This window comes from Ruditapes philippinarum, unplaced genomic scaffold (assembly GCF_026571515.1).
Source record: "Ruditapes philippinarum isolate M1 unplaced genomic scaffold, ASM2657151v2 ctg871_1_1_1_1, whole genome shotgun sequence".
In the NCBI taxonomy this organism is placed as follows: Eukaryota; Metazoa; Mollusca; class Bivalvia; order Venerida; family Veneridae; genus Ruditapes; species Ruditapes philippinarum.
In genome coordinates, this window is record NW_026862242.1 from 13,714 (window position 1) to 36,574 (window position 22,861).

The window sequence follows — 22,861 nt, forward strand, 5'->3', positions numbered from 1 at the left end:
CAAAAACAGTTAATCTCACACAACCTTAGGTCAGCTTTACGGGTTCGTAATCAAATGAAACCAATATGTGTTAGGTTCAAGGAATGTATTATGCACTAAAGCTGTGCACAACTCACAGTAATAAACTGTTAAGAGAGTTTTTTTTTCGCAATAAACCCATGGCGATATCCTCAGAGTAGGAAGAGAAGCTCTTACAAACCAAGAAGATAAGCATTTAAGGGTTACCTGCGATGATAGTCAAGGAAATACAGTAAAGTTCTCACAAACAACGGTGGACTGGTAAGCCTTTTAATAGCTTCTTATCCGCATGAATCATACGATTTTTTTACCGCAATCAAACACAAGTTGATAGCTTCAACAAATATTGTTAATCTCACACAACCAACAGTGATAGGCCTCTTACAGGGTTCAAATAGCAATAAACCAAAGGTGATATCTTCAGGATATACAGTTAAGCCACACTATGCATAGTTACAGGCATTTTAGAGGGTTCTGATCGCATTTTAACCCACGGTGATAGCCTTGGGGAATAACGTAAGGCTTAACTTAACACTTGGCGGGGATTTATTTTATTTACACTTTCTCGTTTATATGAACATGGTGGGGCTAAGAGCGAGATTTGGTGCACCATTAACCGGTTTAAACGCCCCAGCAGTCATTATTATGCTGCTGACCGTTCCAAGGCGGCGTCCCACTGTGTTCCTCAGATGTATGTCTATGTTGCTTCATACTGTTTTGGTAACACTTTTGCTTGTGTCCCTTGTTGTTTTCTCGTCTACGGAAAGTATCTTCCCCATTTCCTCTGGTTTTATTTCTTTTAATACCCCCCCCCCCCCTTCCCCCGGTCTCCTGTCCCCTTCCCCTTTGTGGGCCTATTATTATTTTCTTTGAATTCCTAATCAGTTACAAATTATTTATCATTTAATGATTAACCTGTCCGTGTTCTGTCTTTGCCCTGTCCTGTTTTGTTTGGGGTCCGCCTGGGCTCCTTGCCATTGGTACTTGTTGCTGGGTCATATGGGGGTTGCGTTCATTGAACGCCGTCTTTCCTTGTTGATCTTGATTTTCATATTTTACTCAATCAACGGTTATGAACCTTATAGAGGGCTCTATTTCCATTGAAACTCACGATGAAAGTTTCATGGAATACAGTAAAGCTCACACAACTAATGATCATAGGTCTTTTGGATACTTTTTCAATGGCAATGGAGCCCATTGTGATTGGCTCAGAGAATACAATAAGGCTCCACGATGGTGAGCTTTAAAGAGGGTTCTTATCGCGATGAAAGATAGGACTTTTAGAGAGATTTAATCGGAATACAGGTGATAGCCTCAGGAAATATTGTCAAGCTCACACAAACCATGGTGGTAGACATGTTTTTATCTTTATTAAACCATCAGTGAAAGTCATAGAAAATACAATTAAGGTGACCCAAAACGATAGAGAAAAATTAAAATTTCAACATGGGTTGAAATGTTGCATGCTCGGTTTGATTGTCGGTACTGGAAGGTGCAAGCTATCGTGCACGCCCCTAGCACAGGCTTAAAGCAGGATTCAAAATTTATACACGATAATAGACGTTTCAGGGGGTTATTACTGCAATAAAACGCACAATGATATCCTCAGCGAATACAGTAAAGCTTACACAACTCATAGTGATAGCTTTTGAAGAGTGTTCTATTCGCAATAAAACACACAATGATAGCCGTAGTGTAAACAGAAAAACTCACACAACCCACGGTTTAAGACCTTTTAGATTGTTCTTATATCTATGCTACCTACGGCCCAGGATATAAAGTAAAGCTCACATAACCCAATGTGATAGGTCTTTCAGAGGAAATTTATCGCAATGAAACTCAATGCAATTGCATCAAAGAATGTGGTTCAACTCACACAACCTTAGGATTTTTAGAGTGTTGTTATCTCGGGTTTACCCACGTTGATAGCCTCAGGTTTACATTGAATATCACAAAGGCCTCGGTGATAGATCTTTTCGAGGATTGTGATCTTAAGTACTCCAAAGGTGATAGCTTAATGGATTACAATGACGATCAAAGACCCACGGTGATAGGTCTTTTAGAGAGTCCGTATCTTAGATTTTTCAAATAGTGCAAGCCGGAGGGAATTCATTTAAGCTCATCAGCTCATGGTGATAGGCTTTTCAGAGGGTTCTCATCTTAACTTCATCCACGGTGGTAGCCTGAGACAATATAGTGACGTATGACATAAACTTGTCTCTAAATGATTAATTGAAAGTTTACAAAACGGAATCCATAAAGAACTCTTAAACGACAATTGAAAATGAAACAGGTTCTGTCTGTTTGTTCGTGTTCATGGACGGTACTGAATTGTCCAAATTACGGTCCACTCTCCTAGCACCATTTTAGCAGAATTCAATCGAATTTAATCTTTTTGAAATTAAGAAAGATCCCGAATCATAATTCACACATCATTTTACCTCCAATTTGAAGCGTTAGAGTTGACAAACCTTCTTAAAATGTATATTGAGATGGTTGTTTTTCACATGCGCTAAAACTGTTAATTATATGAACTAAATAAAGATGTAATACCATTGGTCCAAAAAGTAGTAAACAGACCTTTTTATTATAAAACCATATACACGTGGTGAAGTATCATATTCAATGGTTAAATCGGATTTTCCCTATCTAAAAATAGATTGAGACGCAATGACCATACATTGTAACATTTTATTATTCGCATTTATTGTAATGTGTAGCTGTGAATGATTGAAAATATAGATGTATACAAGGATTGTTATAAAATAAAGAAAGCCTGTGATAGTAAGGAATCGTTTAATTGTAATCTTATTGTTCTACTTACTACTAAAACAATTATAAATGAGTCTTACAGATAACAAAAATACTCGTACTGAGGGCTTCAAAACGATGCATGTAGGATAGCATGCTCATTATCTGAGACAATCTAATATTATAATTCAATATACATGCACTGGTAACATATTGGCACATGCAGACATATTATACAAAAGCAAGACAATAATTCAATAGTGTGCTTCTATTTTACGGACTTTCATTATAATTAATTGTGCAACTAAAACTTTTTTATGGGCAAAATAGATGTACATGTACCATTAGATAATTACGTTATCTTTCAAAGACATCAAAGTACGTTAACATAACAAATTTGTTTTCATACATGTTAGATCTACAATGATATAATCCACATCTTCTAATTAAATTATATTCATCACGATAATACGTTAAAAGAACAATTACATTTACTCAAATTGAATCATATTATACATACCGGTTAGTAATGCTATTTATAAAGAAATAGTTTTCCTTCCAAAATTAGAGTATAATCTTTATACAGCTCATAAAATACAATTTAATGTATAACTATGCATTTTAAAGATTATCAATAAATGTAAATCATGCATTTGCCAATAATTCAAGTAGAGAAAATAATAATGATATTTCTATAAAGCTTAGTTAAAATAAGCACACTTTCATGATGTTTAATAATGTTTAAACTAAAATTGTGAAACATTGTTTTCTATAAAATCATCTGTTTATAACATTGTGTATTATCGATTTATTTTTGAAAAAAAATAAACATGCACAGGCTGTAGAACATTGCAAGAAAATACTTAAATTGCTCAACTAAAGCATGCTCCCTAAAAGCTTCACTTAAGATAAACGTTATTGGCATATCTATATCTATAATGATTTTAGCAACCAATGTTTTATTCCTGAATAAATCATTTCTAACATACAATACATCAGAATAGTTTATAGGTAAAATCACAGAAAATAACTCATACAAAATATTTAAAATTTAAAGCAATATTGAACGTATGAAATAAGCCTAACAAGTACTTATCAAAAAACAAAATCAATACCATTCGAAATTCGAATTCAACGTAGTTAAGCTAAAAATGTAGACTTCATTGTGATTAATACACGTAAAGAAGTAATGATAATTTATCAAATAAATAATGTTTTTGTCAATGATTAGTCAGTATCTAGTTCACAAAAATCATAGTCATTGTTTCCTGGTTGCATTTTCTTATCGGTTGCAGTGTCATATAATGTATTAGCTTTGTCATTTCCATGTTTATCCCCATTGTTGGAATTAAATACAGCATAATCGTTGCTTGGATGAGACATGGTTTTGTGTTTCCCTCCTTCTGCAGAGTCGTAAACATCATCTGGTTGTGCCAGGTTTGATTCAGTGTTGTCAGATCTTACACTGAGTACGGCATAGTCATTATTACTATTGAAATGATGTTTGTTCTTTTTGTTGTCATGCGTTGTATCGTACATTTCCTCAATACATTCGTTTTCTTTCACAGTCGACTTACCTTTGTTTACCACAGCATAATCATCGTTGCCACCTAACGGTTTGTAACTTTTGTTATCGTATGCAATATCACAAACCTCAAAAGTCTTGTTTTGCTCATTGGCAGATGTTCCTGTGTTTACCGCAGTATAGCCATTGTCAATAGCAGGTATATTGTGATCATCGTCATATTCAGTTTTATAGTCTTTCCCGGCATCACCACCAGCTTCCTGTTTTGGTTTGAAAGACTTGGCGTATATAACACCTGGAATAAACGACTTAAAATGAAATATTATACATGTATATAACACAAAAGATAAGAATAAGTGAGCACATTATGAAATTAAAAAGTGTTACCCCAAACAAGTAATGCCGCTTCAAAGTTTTTATATTGTTTTCATCAGTATAAAATAATTTTCATAATGTACCTTGTCCCATGCTAAGTCAAAAAGAATAATGATTATTATAGAATTTAAAACATATAAATATTTAAACAAACCTGGTTTGTCATCGTCAATTTGTTTCGGAATCTCTTTCATATCAAGTGCATAATCGTTTTCCTGACATTTTGTATGAGCGGATAGTTTTTGCCTGAAATAATAAATGTAAGTCGAATTGACTGCGCTCTATTTCTTAGAATGAACAATAATCATAACCTTGATTCATAATCTTCAAACACTCTAGCACTAGAATGTTTTATATTTCAGTTTGTAAGAACACTAACATTTTGACTCGCGTTAAATTTTGTTTATATCTTACGAGCATGTGCTTTGCAGTAAATGAAACCTTAGATAAAGATTAAATGATGTAATAAAAGACATATGCATATGTACTTCGAATCATAATTTTGAACCAATACAACCATAGTGAGTACCTTCGATTTCGTTTTATAAGACAAATTACTAGGATCACCAGCAATACTATAACAGCAACACCAGCACCGGCAGATGATGCAATAACAACAAGTGATTTCTTTTCTTCCGATGCAGCACCTTTGATAGCTTTAATGAATAATAAAACATTCAAATAGGTTGGTTTCAAAACTGCGTTGAACTATTAAAATGAACAAAATTGGTACAGTCAGAAGAGAAAAAAAATGTTCAAAATGTATTGCAGCTTCAGATCTACGGTTCATGTGTTTTTTTTTTATTAATGAGTAAAAATTAACATGAGAACAATAACGAAAAGAAAATGTCAGGAAAGACATACAATGTCAGTAGAAACAATGTATATATTTACTATAAAGACATTCTTCACGGTATAGTATGGTCAAATATATTTCAAATCTATATTTACCTGTACATGTTTCGCCATAAAAACCTGGTTTACATTCAGTACAATTGTTCTCAGATACACATTTTGAACAGTTCTCTGTACAATTTAAATCACAATAGCCACCGTATAACCCAGGTGAGCATTTATCACATTTATCTCCAGAAAAACTAGGTTTGCATTCTCCAATACAATTCCCATCCTGATTACATCTTCCACTGTCACAGCCAGGTGAACATCTATACTGACAATATGATCCGTGATAAAACCTGTTTTTACACCATGAACATGCTGTATCTGATATACATGTGCCACAGTTAATAGGGCACGTTTTGTTACATTCATCCCCATACTTGTCATCTGAACAAGCATCACATTTTGCTACGGTAAAATTAGTCGATTTACATGGACATTTTCCTGATGATATCAAACATGTGTTGTTGGCACATCCTTTTCCACAATTCAATTTGCAATTGTTACCGAATAATCCAGGAACGCATGAATCACATTTATCTCCAGAAAATCCAGATTTGCATACATCAATACAGTGCCCATCATCTTTATCACACATTCCCTCTTTGCAGCCGATTGAACAACTATTCTGACAATGTGATCCATAAAACATGGAGTTTAGACACAATGTACATTCTGCATCTGATATACATGTGCTACAGTTACCAGGGCATGTTTTATTACATTCATCACCATACTTATTACCCGAGCAATTCTGACAGGTTCCATTGATAAAATTTGCCGATTTACAAGAACATTCTCCTGATGATATTGAACACGTATTGTTTTTGCATCCTTTCCAACATGGTTTATTACATTTGGCAGAATAATAACCAGGTTTACATTCGGTACATTCCGTACCATTTACACAAGTTGTGCAATTGTCAAGACACTCTTCTGTGCAATTTTCACCATAATGACCAGCTATACAATCGTATGTGCAATTCTTACTCAAATCACAAATCTGTTGTTCATTTTTACAACATTCACATTTTGTACATCCTTGAGTCGAGGATCCTATAAAAATATTGTGCTTGGTATACGAAAAGAAAATGTCCATTTGTTTATAAATCTTTAACGTGGAATATATAACAAAATATAAGAGGTTTGTCGACCTTCCTTTACATGTCATTATTACAATGTTCTTAATGATATCAATATAAATGTTTGCATGACATATTTTTAGTTGAAACAAAAAATATAATATCGCCATGATATTATATGCGACATTAAATTTAGTAAAGAAGTATTTGATAATTTATCACTTACAGCATATTATTTATCTTTCGTAAAATGTTCATTTGCACAGTTTTAAGAAAATAAAGACTTCAGTGACAAGTGGTTAAAAGCGTCGACATCAAACTATTACTAACTCTTCACCGCAAGTTTAAATCACGGTAAGGGACACCGATTTAACGGTGTGAGAAGCAGCTTTCTAGCTATCTTACGGAACGACCATGTGTTTACTTACCAAAGTGACATAGTAACAGAAAAAACACAGTAGCTGTTATTCCCATCATTGTGTGACAGACGTACCCTTAAAAAAATTTAATCTCTTAAACTGACGAGTGTTCAGTTGACAGATATATGAGCTTTTATTACAACTATGTTTAAACTGTCAAATAGGAAATAATGGATATAAGCTGATTATATTATTATGTGATATTTAAAGTGTATTACATTATAATAAAACATGTACATGTATATGCATTCTAATATAAAGAAAGAATAAAGTTAATTATCAACAAAAAACAAATTAGTTAAATATGACAATCATATCTTTAAACGTTCAAAACAACAAGTTTGCACATTCATTTTTTTAGGTAACAATTCAGTTACAGATATAAATCACGGATATGAATATGGTTTAGAATTGTAATTGAGCACCATTTTTCAAGTTTATTGTGTTAAACATATGTAAGCTGTAATAAAACCACATCTTTGCAAAATATGTTGTAATTTTATCCCTTTAAACGATTTAAAACCCTGTTTACTTTATAAGTTTTTACACAATTAAAAAGGTTTATATTAAAAATCTGCAAAAAGGGGAACACAAGAGTGCACACAAATCAAAGCAAATAGTTGTTTTCAATTGCAGACTCGGTTTAATTAAGACTCTTTCAGAGCAATAATCTTTTATGCGACCTAACACTAAAACATCAACAAAAGCATACAGCAAACGAGAGACGTCTGATAGCGTTGACGGAAGTTTTTAAGGTTTATCATACACAAGCATCTTAACTAAAGGATGGTAAACTGACAATATAATTGTTCAAGCATTCAATGAATATATAGATTAAAAGTAAAATAGTAAAAATAGAATCGTATTAGTGGCTGATATGCTTAAATGATTTAAGTAACCATCATACTTCATCGATTTAATGAGCACAACAAGCACTACATGCCTATGACAGTTTACAACGAATGGCATCCATTTTAACAGAATTATAAAGTTTTTAAAAGGTGCAAATTTTATAATAGGATATCGAAATGTTAGAATGTATAGATTCTTTTTAATATTCTATCAGGAGCTTGAGTTTTAATTATATGATATATTATTTACATCGAAATATTGACAAAATAAAAATTGTAAATGTAATATACCTTTGTTAAACTTGATATCCAAGTGGTCTTCCTTTTCCAACTTCACTCTATTATCTGCATAAAACTACCGCTCTGATGAATAGTTTTGAAAATCACAAAACATACTTCCTTGTTGTAATTCATTCAAACTGGAGCGTATCTTTATATCTCACAGTGTAATGAGTCACAAACCGAACATTCAAAAGAGTATAAAAATGATTCGGATAATATTACGGTGAATCGAAGTAAACGTAGCTTGCAAAGGCGATGAGAAATGAAAAATAAACACGAATAAACAAATACACTGTATCATACCTTGTGTTGTATTTCATTTATATTATAATAATTATATGATTTTCATTTTTTATATTCGTATTGATATAGATAGTATAGTTTCACCATTATAGAAGGTACATTCGGATCCATGCATATATCTCTCTTAACTATTTCACAAATGGTTGGTCTTATTAATTTAGTTTAATCATATTTTAGTCGGATGTTAAAAAGGAAAACAAACAAGACATACATATATTTTGGTAAATCTCATTTTCCTTTTCGTTTTCGATTTGTTGTTAGGAAGAGGCAACTCACATTATTATCGTTCTGATAGTGAAATAGTACTTTGATTTTATACTATAACATCACGACCAGACTCTTTGGGAAATAAATTGACTCTAAATAAAAGCATTAAAACAAACATCATTATAAATGCACAGTAGAGAAATGTGATCAAACAGTGCTTTTGTAGATCACGTTGAAAATTAAATGTTTAAAATGTCATAGCATACTGCATAAAACCAGCGTTTTATAGTCTATTTGGGATAAACACGATAATGAAAATGACCTACATCTTGAGATGCAGTTAAATAAATCATATTGTTTAGCAATAACGCATAAGTGGATAAGGAAGTAAATATCCACTTTTTTTTAAATTAAACAAAACTTCCCTTTCCACTCGTATGTGTGGATATCAAATTATCGGATTTAAAAGATTATTTCACACGGTATGTAACCTCTTAAAAATTATAAAGCTACTTCACATAAAACAACTTTTTTTTATAAAAATTCAAAACGGTTGTTTCCTTATTGTTATGGTATGTTCTCTACAGAAAGTATTTATGCTTAATACATACGGATAATGTTCTTAAACAGAATAGGATTATTCGGAACAACATTATTCAGGGCATGCGCAGTTGGCTGATATAGAGAACTTAAAATATTTTTCTGGCATAGCTTTGTTTAATTGTTTCTGATAAAAAATAAATAAAAATAGTAAACTAATGACATAACCTTAATAGCTTTATATTAATAACTCTTTAAATGAGTTAATGAATTTCTTAATGCGTTTTATCTTTATTTTCTCTAGAAAGGGAGTGAGTTCCATATTGATTTAAAAGAATATATACATTTTTGTTAACTATCAACATTGAACATTTGTTAAAATCTATAGTTTGTGATTGTGTATTACACTATAATATGGATCACATCAATACTAGTTTTGTATCGCTACACGAGTTTTGGGCACTATGTTTGATTTTGAAGGTTAAACGTCTTATGTAAAAAAAGACGTTTTCCTGCCATTGAATCACACTAACAATACCTAAATACATTACATGTCTGCATGAGATATTTCACTGTTTTTGTTGAATAAGCTTGTCATACTTAAAACAATAGACACTCTATAATGTTATCGAAACGACAGCATAAGTTGTGTTAGAATTATTAATTAAATATATCGATTTAATCTTGAAACTATTTAATTACATAATTTTTTGTATGGTAATGAGGTAAATATAGGTTATAACATATATGACGTAAAACTATTTGTGTTGCTAGTTATTATTGTTTGTTTTTGTATGTATATGTTTACTATGCTCACCTTTTATGCTTGACACAAAATTTATATTTTTTAATATAAGACAAAGCTTTGACAACTGTTTCTTTGTCTGCCTTAATTTTTATCATTCTTAAAATTTGAGACGTTACATAAACATGGGAAAAATACACTGCAAATATAATTATAGATCTGAATTGCATTTGCTTTCGCTGTGTTCTCGCATTCTTTGAAAACCTTTCGTTATATTTCGTGAAACAGTCAAAAATCGTTGTGATTCCAATAACAAGTCATTAGATTTAAAGGAAATGTTTTCAGTGAAAAGGCTATATATATCATAAAACTATAAGACAGTTGCCACCTTTGTATGTTTGTTTTAGTGTCACTTATAGCATATTCACTCAATCAATTAAATGTCCCAGATATATTTCTAGTCAAATTGAGAAATGCTCTACGCGCTCGTGAAAAAGTTGTTATTTTCGCCTGAGTCATGTATAGCATATTCAATCAAAACAAACAAATATCCTTTATTTGAACGTATTCGTTATATATATATATTTAAGCTGCTTCCTTTGAAGGTACCACAGATGACACAATGGCAAGATTGATTTCAGTAATGTTAGTTTTAATGTGTCAGATTGGTAAGCCGCTTTTATTTAATTTAATGGATATTTAAAACGATATACTCTTTTGTATTTGATCAAAAAAGACAAATGTAGTACAATAAGCTTGATTGAATATCTTAAAGATGTTTCTTGTTTTATGCCCTGTTTGTATATTGTTAATGCATGTATGTTACTCACTTTTAAAACATTGTTACTCACTTTTAAAACATTAAGAAAATCATAAATGTAAATACAAATTTAAACTGTAAAGTGTGTATATGCTGCAATAATTGGGCAAATTTGGCTTATGGGTGTTGTATTCATGGATGTATATCTGTTTTATGTATTGCAAGGGACACCGATGTATGTATAGAAAACTGCATTAGTTGTATCAACGGTTTGAATCAAGAAAAACATTATAAATAATATTGTTATCAATTACAAGCATTTTGAAACATGTTGATCGTATTTTAATATTAATTATATTATTTTTCTAGGATTATCAATGCAGGCATGTGCAGAATGTGCATGTTGTAAAGGAAGCTTTACTTGTGGTTCCAACAAGAATTGTCGTGATGGTTGTATTGACGGTTATTTTGGTGCAAAATGCACAGAGGAGTGTCTACAAAATTGTAAAACTTGTGGCAATGGTTATAAATGTACAGAATGTATACCTGGTTATTTTACTGACAAATGTACTACGCCATGTGGAAAAGGTTGTCTCAACAATACATGCTCGCATTATTCAGGAGAATGTACCTGTAAATCGACTAATTTTATAGAAGGTAGATGTGATGCATGTTCAAGTACAATGTATGGTGATGAATGTAACAACACGTGTCCTAGAAACTGTGGAGCTTGCATATCAGATACAGAATGTATCTGGTGCAAGGACACTGCTTATTACGGATCATATTGTCAATATAGATGTTCGGTTGGTTGTGTCGATGAAATATGTAATAAAGGAACTGGGTACTGTATTAAAGGATGCAAATCTGGTTTTAACGGGTATAAATGCGACATGTGCTTCTCTGGTTTATACGGACCCTATTGTGATTTAAATTGCACAGAAAACTGTATAGAATGTTTTTCGGCAACAAACTGTACAAAATGTAAATCAGGTTTTTATGGGGATATATGTGCAAATGCATGTCCAGCTAGTTGTGATAAAACCTGTTCATTTTCCACTGGTCAACATTGCAATTTGACAGAAAAATACCGTGTTTGTGAAAAAGATACAGGAAGGTGTTTACACGGATGTAACTTGGTTACAAAATATGGCGATTTTTGTGAGAAACAATGTAGTAATACCTGTTACAATAAAAGCTGCGACTTGAAAACGGGACAATGTTTAGAAGGATGTGAAATGAATTTTTACGGATTGTTTTGTAATAATTCATGTTCTACTTCATGTCTTTCTCATACCGGTAACCGTACATGTGATGGAATAAAAGGCCATTGTTTATTTGGATGTAAAGATGGTTTCCATGGCAAAAGATGTGACAACATATGCAGTACCCTATGTGTAAATACAACTTGCAACCATACAACTGCAGAATGTTTATATGGCTGTATAGATGGATTTAAAGGACCTAAATGTGCTAAAGGTACGTCAATCCTGCAAATTAATAACAATTCCATAAAAGTTTTCCCCCAAAACAAATATTTTAAACAATATAACAATTGACAAATGGCTGTTTTTCTTGTTTTCATTTGAAGAATAGGTTTGACTTTTACTCGATATAAAAGTAATGTCGTATACAAGTGGTAAAATTTTAGTATTTCAATGATATACTATGCATTTAATTACGTAACATTTTTATCTTAAGACTCATTTTAATAAACTACAAAAACAGTTACAATTCATGACAAATGGATATGAAGAATTTTATTTTTCTAGCAATAATACCGGATCAAGAAGCCTTTTATACAAGAAGTACACTGATAGGATCTACAATTGGGACATTTCTAGCTGGTGGAATTGTTGTCGGGATTGCCTCTTTGATAGCCTTCATTGCATGGAGGCGAAGGTTTGTAACAATAAAGAGGTTAATATTTTTCATAATCTATTTTTAATATATCAGATAAGAAAATACTTGGAATAGTTCATACATATATACATACACCTATTTGATGCATTGTAAACTATCTTGAAAATGAATTTAAAGTAACAAATACCTGAAAAATTGAGTGCTATATGAACTATATGAAATGTAGTTAAAAAAGCACGTTTCCTTCAATAATTTTAGGAATACACAAACTAAACAAATAGATGTACACGGATATGAAAGTACAATAACACCTAATGGAAATCGATCTAACGGTAATTTCTCTTAACTTGTTTTTTTCATAAACACCATCTTTGTTCATATTTTGATAGGAATATTTCATTTGATCATTTATCATTTTATGCATATCATTGTTTTAGTAAAAATCATTTTTTTTATTCAGGCATGCAAATGTTTTAGTTGCACAGTTACAAGAGTGAAAATAAATTCTCAAATTATTAAGTTATCTATAGTTTTCAACCCGCAAAGCTTTTTGCACACTTAGGGTTAAATTTATCTGAGTAAACATTTTGGTGTCCTTAACATTTCATTACGCCTATATTACTAGGCAATATTTAATCCTTTTATGTGAACTGTGCAACGGAAAACACTTAGGTCTTTAAAGAAAGAATTTCGGTATACTAGATGTAATAGTATCTCCAAAAGTTCCTAAGATAGGACGGAGAGGGACAAAGAAGTCCCCCCCCCCCCCCCAAAGATTATAATAAGAAGCGTTATTACTAATTAGGAGTATTCAATTTCTTTTGTACAGACGACGCACATGAGAGTGACTCTCCTGTTACTTACGAGGATTTGAAATCACGTGATGAGAGATTATACAGTCAGATAACTACACGTCAGCAGATATCACCACAAGCAAGCAACTGATTATGTTAACTGTAGCTCATAAAAACTATGTGTGATAACGTCTATTGAAAAAAACAGCATCAGACTAATCACTGTTTTTAAAACATTTAATTAAGTGTATGTTTTACGGAACTAAAACACTCAACGTCGATGCATTTTTAATATGCGTTACTCAGAGGGAGGAGAGCCTTTTAAAAACATAACTCTCAAATGACATCGCAAGAGCACACGCGGAAAGCATGATAAATGCAATCGTTTCCTTATACTAAATACATAAAATGAATCGCGAATTACCATTTGAGAAGTTTAGTTTGATGTATTTGGTGCAAAAATAGCGCTTTTGCCTCTTTTCCGTGCATTATCATTATCATTGGAATTGGGCTTTAATACATCCTTTGACTTCTGTAGCTGTTATCTCACGACAAAACCCTTCATAATATAAACATTATTGTTGAGATAATAGTAATTAATACAAAAATATAGGATCAATCAAAATTCAATTCTAAAAGTTGCTACAATTTTTAATCTCTACTAAAAACACCAGGAATTCTTTTTATATGAATATTCAAAAAACAAAAGATTATAGTGCCATTTTTGGAGTGAAATGTCTTTATTGTTGAGATAATAGTGATTGCAATGTAGGATCAAACAATATTTAATTCTAAGACATTGCTGAAATGTTAAGTTTCTATTCAAAACACCAATAATTTTAATATTTTTATACTTAAAAACCAACAAATTGAAGTGCCATTTTCTGGAGCAGAAGTCAAAACCAACGTTAGCATGTTTGAATGCATACCTGTATATGAAAGAAATCAATGTAAGGTGTAAGTTGCAGCATAAAATATTTCATCGCTATACAGACGTTTAAAGATGTTCGTTGATATGGGAAGAGTTATTATCACACTGTCATATTACAAATGTTACATTGTAGTAGCGCTTGACAAGACTTGAATAAAATATTTGAATAAAGTTTCTTCTTATTTATCGAAGCGTTCATCGGAATTGTAAATTGGCAAAACGTCAGTATGAATCATAATACCACTATAATATAAAAGTTAAATTGCATATACAATCAAAGTAAAGTAAACTAAATATTACTTTAGATATGAAATAAAGATCATTTTTATATGTATATAACAAGGCCTGAAGCATTTTATTTTTTTAGAAAGGTTTAAATAGAACAACTTTATTTATAATAGGGATCATAAAAATATATTTTTTTATAAAATATGTCGTAAGTTATAGTTTACATAAAATGTGTATTAAAAATTGTTTTAAATAACTTATGATAATTTCTTACAGCAGAGTAAAGAATCTTCGTCTACCTCTAAATTGCCGCATGTATCTATATTTTGAGTTTTATCTTTAATTCGTGATCAAAACCTAAATTGTTATGACTGCAAATGTTAAAAAATTCAGCTTTTTTAAATATATCTTATCCATGAAAATAAATATTCCTGAAAATATCAATTGCTAAAATATCAGGTTTGACGTTTTACCAGTTAAACATTTTATGATATTAAGTAAAAATTAGATATTGAATATAGAGTAAGAAAGATATTGAGGAATAATACTTCTGCCAGTTTGTAGATACTGTTGATATAATATGGATTTGTATTAGACAAATATATGCAATATTACATTAGATTTCGTAAAGTTGTATATGTCCTGGTTGTTTTAAATGAAATGAAAAATAGCTGATAAAACGATTATACGACGAGACAACAGAAACTGATGCAAGAACAGAATACATTGTATATTGATAGGTGCTATTTAAGATAGAATTAATAGATGATAATTGAAACAATTTGACAAGCCAAATGTTTGCTAAAATTGATACTTATCAAAAGAAACATGTAACGAAATCGCGAGTCCCTGTAACTTACTTATGTGCAGTACAATTTGAAGGTTTGTCAATGTATGGATTTGATTCATAAGCAGACGAAACAACACTTGTAAAATAATGTCACTTTTAACCTTTTAAATGAGCCACATCAATTATAGAAGTTGATTTATACATACGAGTAGGTCATATAAGCTAGTTTTCTGCTACATTTTGTATTTTAGGCCTCAGTAACATCAATATATTTAGGTATGACAGACAGACAAAAACAGACATATGGGCAAATAGACAGACCTATAAGAACAACAAGTTTTCTTCTGCCGTACATTAAGCCACTTTTCTGCTAAGTTGTGTATTTTAGGCCATATAACTATTTAGATATTAAGGTGTGACAGACAATAACAGACCAGACAGATGAGCAAATAGTCTAAATGCATAAAAATCTTTCTCCCTACATCAAAGCTACCTTTTTGCTAAGTTGTGAAGTTTTAGGCCTTTTAAGCTATTGAGATATTTAGGTGTGACAACAAGAGAGACAAAATGACAGACACACGGAGAAATAGCCTGACAAAATACACCAACTCTCCATGCCATACTTGAAAGTGAAATATGCTGCCTATGATATCTTGATCATTTTTTTTTTGTGAAAAGTGATTTTTATGCTAAAATTTGGTGGGGTATACTTAAATTATGTCGGAAAGAAGCAAAATTGAAAATTGAAACATTTATTTTACTGTTGTTATGGTTGTAATATTTAAATGCAAGAACAATTTCAACTGATATAATCCAAATGTTTAGTAAAACTCTGATTTGGATGGTAAAGTTAAATGGTATTACCTTTAAATAAGTAAATTTTGTAAATAAAAGTGCTACTCTTTTAGTCTGCATAGTGAAACAATTTCCAGGGTGACATATCAATTTGATTATTAAAAACTTTTCGTAAAGTCATTTTCCACATCATACTTTAAGAACACGCATATATAAATAGTTTTTTTTTTTCAGAAAAAATGAATTTTTTGTAATACTAACCATATACGGAAAACAGTGTTTTATATATATATAGTTATAGCAGATACAGTTTATTTCATTTTGGTATTGAATTGTTCAAACATTCTACCAGTTTTATGATCTCTAATCTGTTTAATAGTGTTAAGTATTGTATAAAGCTGTGAAATAAGTCTGTACCAGTTCGAGTTGTTGTATTTTAGTTGAATCAGTCAAAAATATATAAATATACCCTTATATGAAGGACTGAACAAACTTTCAAGCCTTGCAATTACGGTAGTTTGACAAAACATGGCAAATCTTAAAAAAAAACAGGGTGACCCATATTTTTCTTTGCATATTTTTCAAAAATATGAAATAGTCTCTCAGCATGAGTCCAAACATTTTACAAAATTAATATAAACGCTCCTACATCCTTAACTACGAAATAATTTATGTTTCACTATCAAATAAGAATGAAATTCATTTCAAATTTCTAACATTTCTAAACATTAAGCTGGTTACCAAAATTCAAATTCATAACTTTGAAATATTGTTATATATTTGAAGGCACAATAGTTGATACAATGTGGAAACTGGTAGCAGTGTTTCTTCTTTCATTAATTAACATTCAATTTGGTAACTTTTACTTATTTTGTAACTGTGCACAATGTCACCAATGAAGAAAACATAATTTTCAAGCAACATAATGGGAAAATAATGAGAATTAATAACAGTTAAATATTTTCCACAGAAAATAATTATTCAAATCTTTATCTTTATCAAAATGATGCGACATGTTTAGAATGTTCTAGAGGCACATTCGCATATAATTGCTCACAAAAGTGTAGCACATACTGCAATAATGACAGTAATGGCCAACTCTGTGCAATGGGTACTGGGAGGTGTTTACACGGATGTAAATTATCTACAAACTATGGTGAATTTTGTGAGGAACAATGTAGTGATACTTGTATCAACCAAAGCTGCGACTTGAAAACAGGACATTGCAAAGTCGGGTGTACAATGAATTATTATGGATCATTTTGCGACAAAACATGTGCAGATGCATGTCAATCAAATGAAAACAAGCGGGTTTGTGATGATGAAAATGGGAATTGCTTGTATGGATGCAAAGATGGATTCCATGGAAAGATGTGTAATAGCATATGCGACGGCCGATGTTTGAACACAACCTGTAATGAAATAACAGGGAATTGCCTGAATGGCTGTATACAGGGATTCAAAGGACCGAAATGCGTTGAAGGTGTGTAGAATGTAAAATCATATTTATAAAACAAAACGTTATTCATCAGTGATTTATAATAAATGCGACTCGATATAAAGATAATGTCGATTTTTTTCTGAACACGCAGATAAAAATAGTTTTTCAATTTATGAATTTCTACTTTAAACAGTATTAATAATCTTTTATTAGCGATACAGCCCGGTCAAGAAGGCCATACAACAGGTACACTTATAGGATCTATACTTGGGTCATTTGTAGCTGGTGGTATTATTGTTGGAGTTGCCGCTTTGATTGCCTTTATTGTATGGAGACGAAGGTTCGTAACATATTTACGCATAAAAACAATCTTTCTTTTTTTTGTCTTTTTTTCAAAATAAGTAAATCTTTGAAAGTAAATATACTTTATTAAAAACTGCTTTGAATACAAAGTTATTGCAAAATTACACTATGTCTGTTTTGCTAAGCTATCAAGTGTCATATGGTAATTTTGTAGACTTGTTTAATACTCATTTATCACACACCCGTGCCGAGTTTGCGACTCCGTAAATATGGTATTGCACGGCCGTGCATATACGAGGGGTGATCCAAAAATTCGTGGACAATGTGTGTATCTCCATAACGTGACGTCCTATCGAGGTTAACTCTTTGGATATTATTAATCAATGCTTTTTAATAATTCAACCAAATTTTAAAATACCAATTGCATTTTTTATCTATAACTATATGACAACATCAAAACATTAAGTATCTAAATCGCGGTGCAGCTTACTTTTTCTCTGTGATGTAAACGTTTTTATCTTATTTAAACACATGTAAAACCTGAACAAACAAAGAAAATTGCGGGAAACGTTATAATAACGTTGTTTTGATGTGTCAGTTTTCATTCTGTCCGTATCAGAAGACATTTTAAGTTATTTTACGCTCGTGTTTTAAAGAACAGGTGCTAAAAGTAGCTTTATTAAAAATGGACGTCACGGATCCAGCAAAACTTCGGACCGTTATACAGTTCTGTGTAAATCTTGGAAAGACGCCTGGCGAGACAAAAACAATGATCGAAAGTGTGACAAATAAACCGTCAGTGTGTCGTTAAGTGGCATCGCCGATTTTCGGATGGATGTAAGGGAAAGTGTAGGGGAGGATTCACGGACTGGTCGACCTTGATGGACGATATTTGATGCACACATTGAGAAAAAAGCGACCCGAATCTATTGGACAATTTAATTCTTCACCAAGAAAATGCACCTTCTCGTCGTGCCCGGGACACACAGCTGACCATTCAAATCCAGCTTGGAGCAGAAGTACTCAGTCATCCACCATATTCGCCTGATCTTTTCCCGTGTGACTTCGCCTTGTTTAAAGAAAAAGTTGAGAGGGAGACATTTAACAATGTAGACGAGTTGAGAGGAGCCGCCAAATGCATACTTACATCATTTAGCCAAGAATGGTATGCGAGTACATTTTGAGACTGGGTCCGCCGCCATGAAAAATGTGTGCGGGTTAAAGGGGAATACTTTAAAAAGCTATTAGGCAAAACGGTAACGTAGATTACTTCCTATGAAGCATAACGTCGTTTGAGACGTCGTGAGCTGCGCCGCGTTTTTTCATGTCTATGTATATAAAATGGTGCAGAATCGTTAATTCTTGTACAATCTTTACAATATTTTGAGAATTTGCCAACATATGCTCACTTAATAAGATACTAGAATTTCTTGTCATTTGCTTTATTACTTTTTGTTTTAAGCAGGGTGTCCACGAATTTTTGGATCACCCCTCGTATTTTGGCGTGACGTAATTAGCGTTATACAAATAAAGTGTAGCGACGCGCTAATGTAAGCGTTATACTATAGGCGCGTCAATGAAAAATGACAGTTATTTCACTTTAAACGGTCTTTATTTTGGGTATGTGATAAATAGAATATTACATTCGTGTAAGTTCATTACTGAATTTATTGCACTCGTTGAATGAAATAATATTATTAATTTTATTCAACTCGTGCAATAAATTCAGTATTGAATTTACACTCATTCAATATCCTCTATATATTAAATGAATTGATTTAATGCATAAGTTTATTAATGCTTTTTGTCAAACATATGTCTTAATCAATTCTAGGCATGGATAAAGTAAACAAGCAGGCCTTCATGGATACGAAAATACGTCTATGCATGGTGAATATGGTCCAAACGGTAGTTCTTTTAGAAACTTCTTTCATAAGCATAGTTTACTAATTGTGCACCCCTGGTCGCCGATTTGTTTTTGTACTGCTATGAAAGAGACTTTATGTTGAGTCTCTCTGAAGAGAAACAACAAGATGTTATAGTCGCATTTAATAATAATTCCAGATACCTTGATGATATTTTTAATTTAGATAATCCTCATTTTGATCAAATGGTGTCTGACATTTATCCGCATGAACTACAACTTAATAAAACGAACTCTTGAAATTTTAGTACATCATTTTTGGATCTTCATATTACTATCAACAACAATTCTATTCACGCGAAAATTTATGATAAAAGAGATGACTTTGACTTTTGTATAGTTAATTATCCACATTTGGATGGAGACGTAACCCATGCAACATCTTACGGGGTTTATGTTTCTCAGTTAATTAGATTCGCTAGAGCTTGTAGCAACGTAAAGGATTTCAACGAGCGGAATATTTTTATTACCAGCAAGCTTCTAAAACAGGGCTACCGCTATCATAAATTACGGAAATATTTTACTAAATTTTACAATCTTAACTTTGATTTAATTATTAAATTCAATAGTGATTTGAAAACTCTTCTGCGACAAGGGATTAGCCAGCCTGGTTTTTATGGCGATGTGGTTTACAAACTTCGTAAGATTTTGGGTCACGGTAATTTTTCTGCTGTTTTTACTAAAATCATTAAACGTTTTATTAAAAGAGGTTATGACCCTACTATTTTAAGACATACTGCATGTTTAGTGTTCAACCCTTTTACAGTTGGACACTACGCTTTCCTCTTTTGATTGCATCTGACGGACCAAGTGGGAGACTCTATGATGGATAGTTCGTAAAGCCCTTTGGGACTGAATTGTCTTAATGTTCGTCTTCTGCCTTGCTTCGTCGGGCCCTTGTAGGTGATTTTGTTGTTGCTCTGTCTTTCTTTAGGACATTGAGTACTTTTGTTATGGTCATTGGGTTTACTTTTATATGTTTCTACATGATCATTTTAGTGTTTTACTTATTTAACCTTTTGTAACCATGACAACTGTTAGAATTTCACTTAGCGGGGATTCATTTTATTTACACTGTCTCGTTTATAGGAACATGGTGGGGCTAAGAGCGAGGTTTGGTGCACCATTAACCGGTTTAAACTCCCCAGCAGTCATTATTATGCTGCTGACCGTTCCAAGGCGGCGCCCCACTGTGTTCCTCAGATGTATGTCTATGTTGTTTCATACTGTTTTGGTGACACTTTTGCTTGTGTTCCTTGTTGTTTTCTCGTCTACGGTAAGTATCTTCCCCATTGCCTCTAGTTTTTATTTCTTTGATTACCCCCCCCCCCCTTCCCCGGTCTCCTGTCCCCTTCCCCTTTGTGGGCCTATTATTATTTTCTTTGAATTCCTAATCAGTTACAAATTATTTATCATTGAATGATTAACGTGTCGTTGCCCTGTCCTTTTTATGTTTGGGGTCCGCCTGGGCTCCTTGCCATTGATGCTGGGTCATATGGGGGTTGCGTTCATTGAACGCCGCCTTTCCTTGTTGATCTTGTTTATCATATTTTATATTTATGTCTTAAAAGAAAAAATTTTGACAAATTTTATTTTTATCTATAAGCCTTTCAAAACAATACTGATTTTTTTCAATTGTATGTCTCGAGACAAATAAACAAAAAAAGGAAGAAAGAAAGAAAGAAATAAAGAAAGAAAGAAAGAAAGAAAGAAAGAAAGAAGAAAGAAAGAAAAAATGAAATAAATTTATAAAGAAATAATTAAATAAAGACAGAAAAAAGTAAGAAAGAATTATTAAAGGGAGGCAGAGAGAAGGAAGAAAGGAAGGAAGGAAGGACGACGTATATAAGCTATTATGTATGTTTAAACAGGTTATCCTTTGTATTTGTTCAGAACAATAACAGTTAATAAGAATGATAAGAAATGTTGCATTAAAAGTGAAAATCGTTTCCTGTAATATATTACCAAAATAGGGAGATATGAAAACTCGACATTCGTTATATTTTATTCAGACAACGCACATGACAACGACACTCCTGTGACATACGAAGATTTGAAGTCACGTGACGGGAGATTATACAGTCAGATTACTACAAGTCAGCAGATATCACCACCAGTAGCTGATTATGTTAACTATAACTAAGGAAATAGACTAATTACGATTTGATATTTTAAGAAGCAAACTCTCACAGCTTTAAAATTTTGGGTCAAGATATTTCTTTAATTGTATTCATTTGTACGTATATAACTAAACAAAATAGTATAGCTTTTAGTAAAGAGTAAAAACTAAAGACGCTTTAACATGCACATGTGTTCGTCCCAATGCTGAGAGTGAATATGACATTTTAAAAATAATATTTAACAACTTCATATTGACTATGCACGTTACATAAGGTAACTAGATATTTTCAATATCTTTTTACTATACACACATGCAGTCACGTTTCGTACTTGATAAGAATAATAACACAGATGCTCGATAAACTGTTTAAAGTTATTCATTGTGCAATTATATAGAATAGTATCAAATCTTATTTTCAGTAAGAGACGCTTGACAAGATTTGAAAGTATTTGAAATATGTTATCTGCTATTTATGCAAGCGTATATTGTGTTGTTGTTGTTGTTATTTTTTACTATACACGATTAAAATATAGATGCAATTTTAGCAACTCCATACTAATAATGTTTACAAGTCTATTAATATTTTGGCGAGTGTAGTGAATAGAGGATAATAAAACTAGTGTAGGTTCAATACTTAATTTATTGAACGAGTTTAAAAAAATAATAAAATGCGATCCTATATTTTTTTTATTCAACGAGTTCAATAATTTTTGTAATGAGCCAACACGAATATAATATTCTATTTATCACATATCCAACATAAAAACAATTTACAGTTAGTTTAAAGATTATTTTTTCATTGACGCTTTAGTGTAACGCTATTATTGAGCGAGTATAAACGTTATGTTTATATCACGCAAATGACGTCACGTCAAAATATATGCACGACCGGGCAATACTACTTTTACAGAG

At 31.9% G+C, this 22,861-nt stretch overlaps 3 protein-coding genes across 4 annotated transcripts in view; 2 read left to right on the forward strand and 1 right to left on the reverse strand.

Moving 5' to 3' along the window:
* Positions 1 to 2,906: 2,906 nt before the first annotated feature.
* LOC132718389 (protein draper-like) lies at positions 2,907 to 8,354 on the reverse strand. 2 transcript variants are annotated; one of them, XM_060702085.1, is made up of 6 exons: positions 8,213 to 8,354; positions 7,080 to 7,145; positions 5,621 to 6,625; positions 5,199 to 5,325; positions 4,824 to 4,915; positions 2,907 to 4,589 (listed from the first exon to the last, which is right to left on the reverse strand). In XM_060702085.1, the coding sequence occupies exons 2-6, from the start codon at positions 7,126 to 7,128 to the stop codon at positions 3,997 to 3,999; spliced, it is 1,866 nt and encodes a 621-aa protein (XP_060558068.1). In that variant the 5' UTR covers positions 7,129 to 7,145; positions 8,213 to 8,354; the 3' UTR covers positions 2,907 to 3,996. The 2 variants fall into 2 exon arrangements, with proteins under 2 accessions (XP_060558068.1, XP_060558067.1); XM_060702084.1 differs by lacking the exons at positions 7,080 to 7,145; positions 8,213 to 8,354 and having other exon boundaries at positions 5,621 to 7,066.
* A 712-nt stretch (positions 8,355 to 9,066) lies between these two features.
* On the forward strand, positions 9,067 to 13,566 carry LOC132718374 (multiple epidermal growth factor-like domains protein 10). Its single transcript, XM_060702067.1, has 6 exons — positions 9,067 to 9,195; positions 10,604 to 10,666; positions 11,128 to 12,237; positions 12,531 to 12,660; positions 12,880 to 12,953; positions 13,451 to 13,566. Exons 2-6 carry the CDS (start codon positions 10,621 to 10,623, stop codon positions 13,564 to 13,566), a joined length of 1,476 nt encoding a protein of 491 aa, XP_060558050.1. The 5' UTR covers positions 9,067 to 9,195; positions 10,604 to 10,620.
* Positions 13,567 to 17,162: 3,596 nt separating this feature from the next.
* The window catches only part of LOC132718375 (multiple epidermal growth factor-like domains protein 11), a 48,234-nt gene continuing 42,535 nt past the window's right edge, over positions 17,163 to 22,861 (forward strand). The window contains exons 1-2 of the mRNA XM_060702068.1: positions 17,163 to 17,642; positions 17,814 to 17,940. Of these exons, the coding sequence (XP_060558051.1) occupies positions 17,267 to 17,642; positions 17,814 to 17,940 (503 nt within the window). The 5' untranslated portion in view covers positions 17,163 to 17,266. The remainder of the gene's footprint in view (positions 17,643 to 17,813; positions 17,941 to 22,861) is intronic.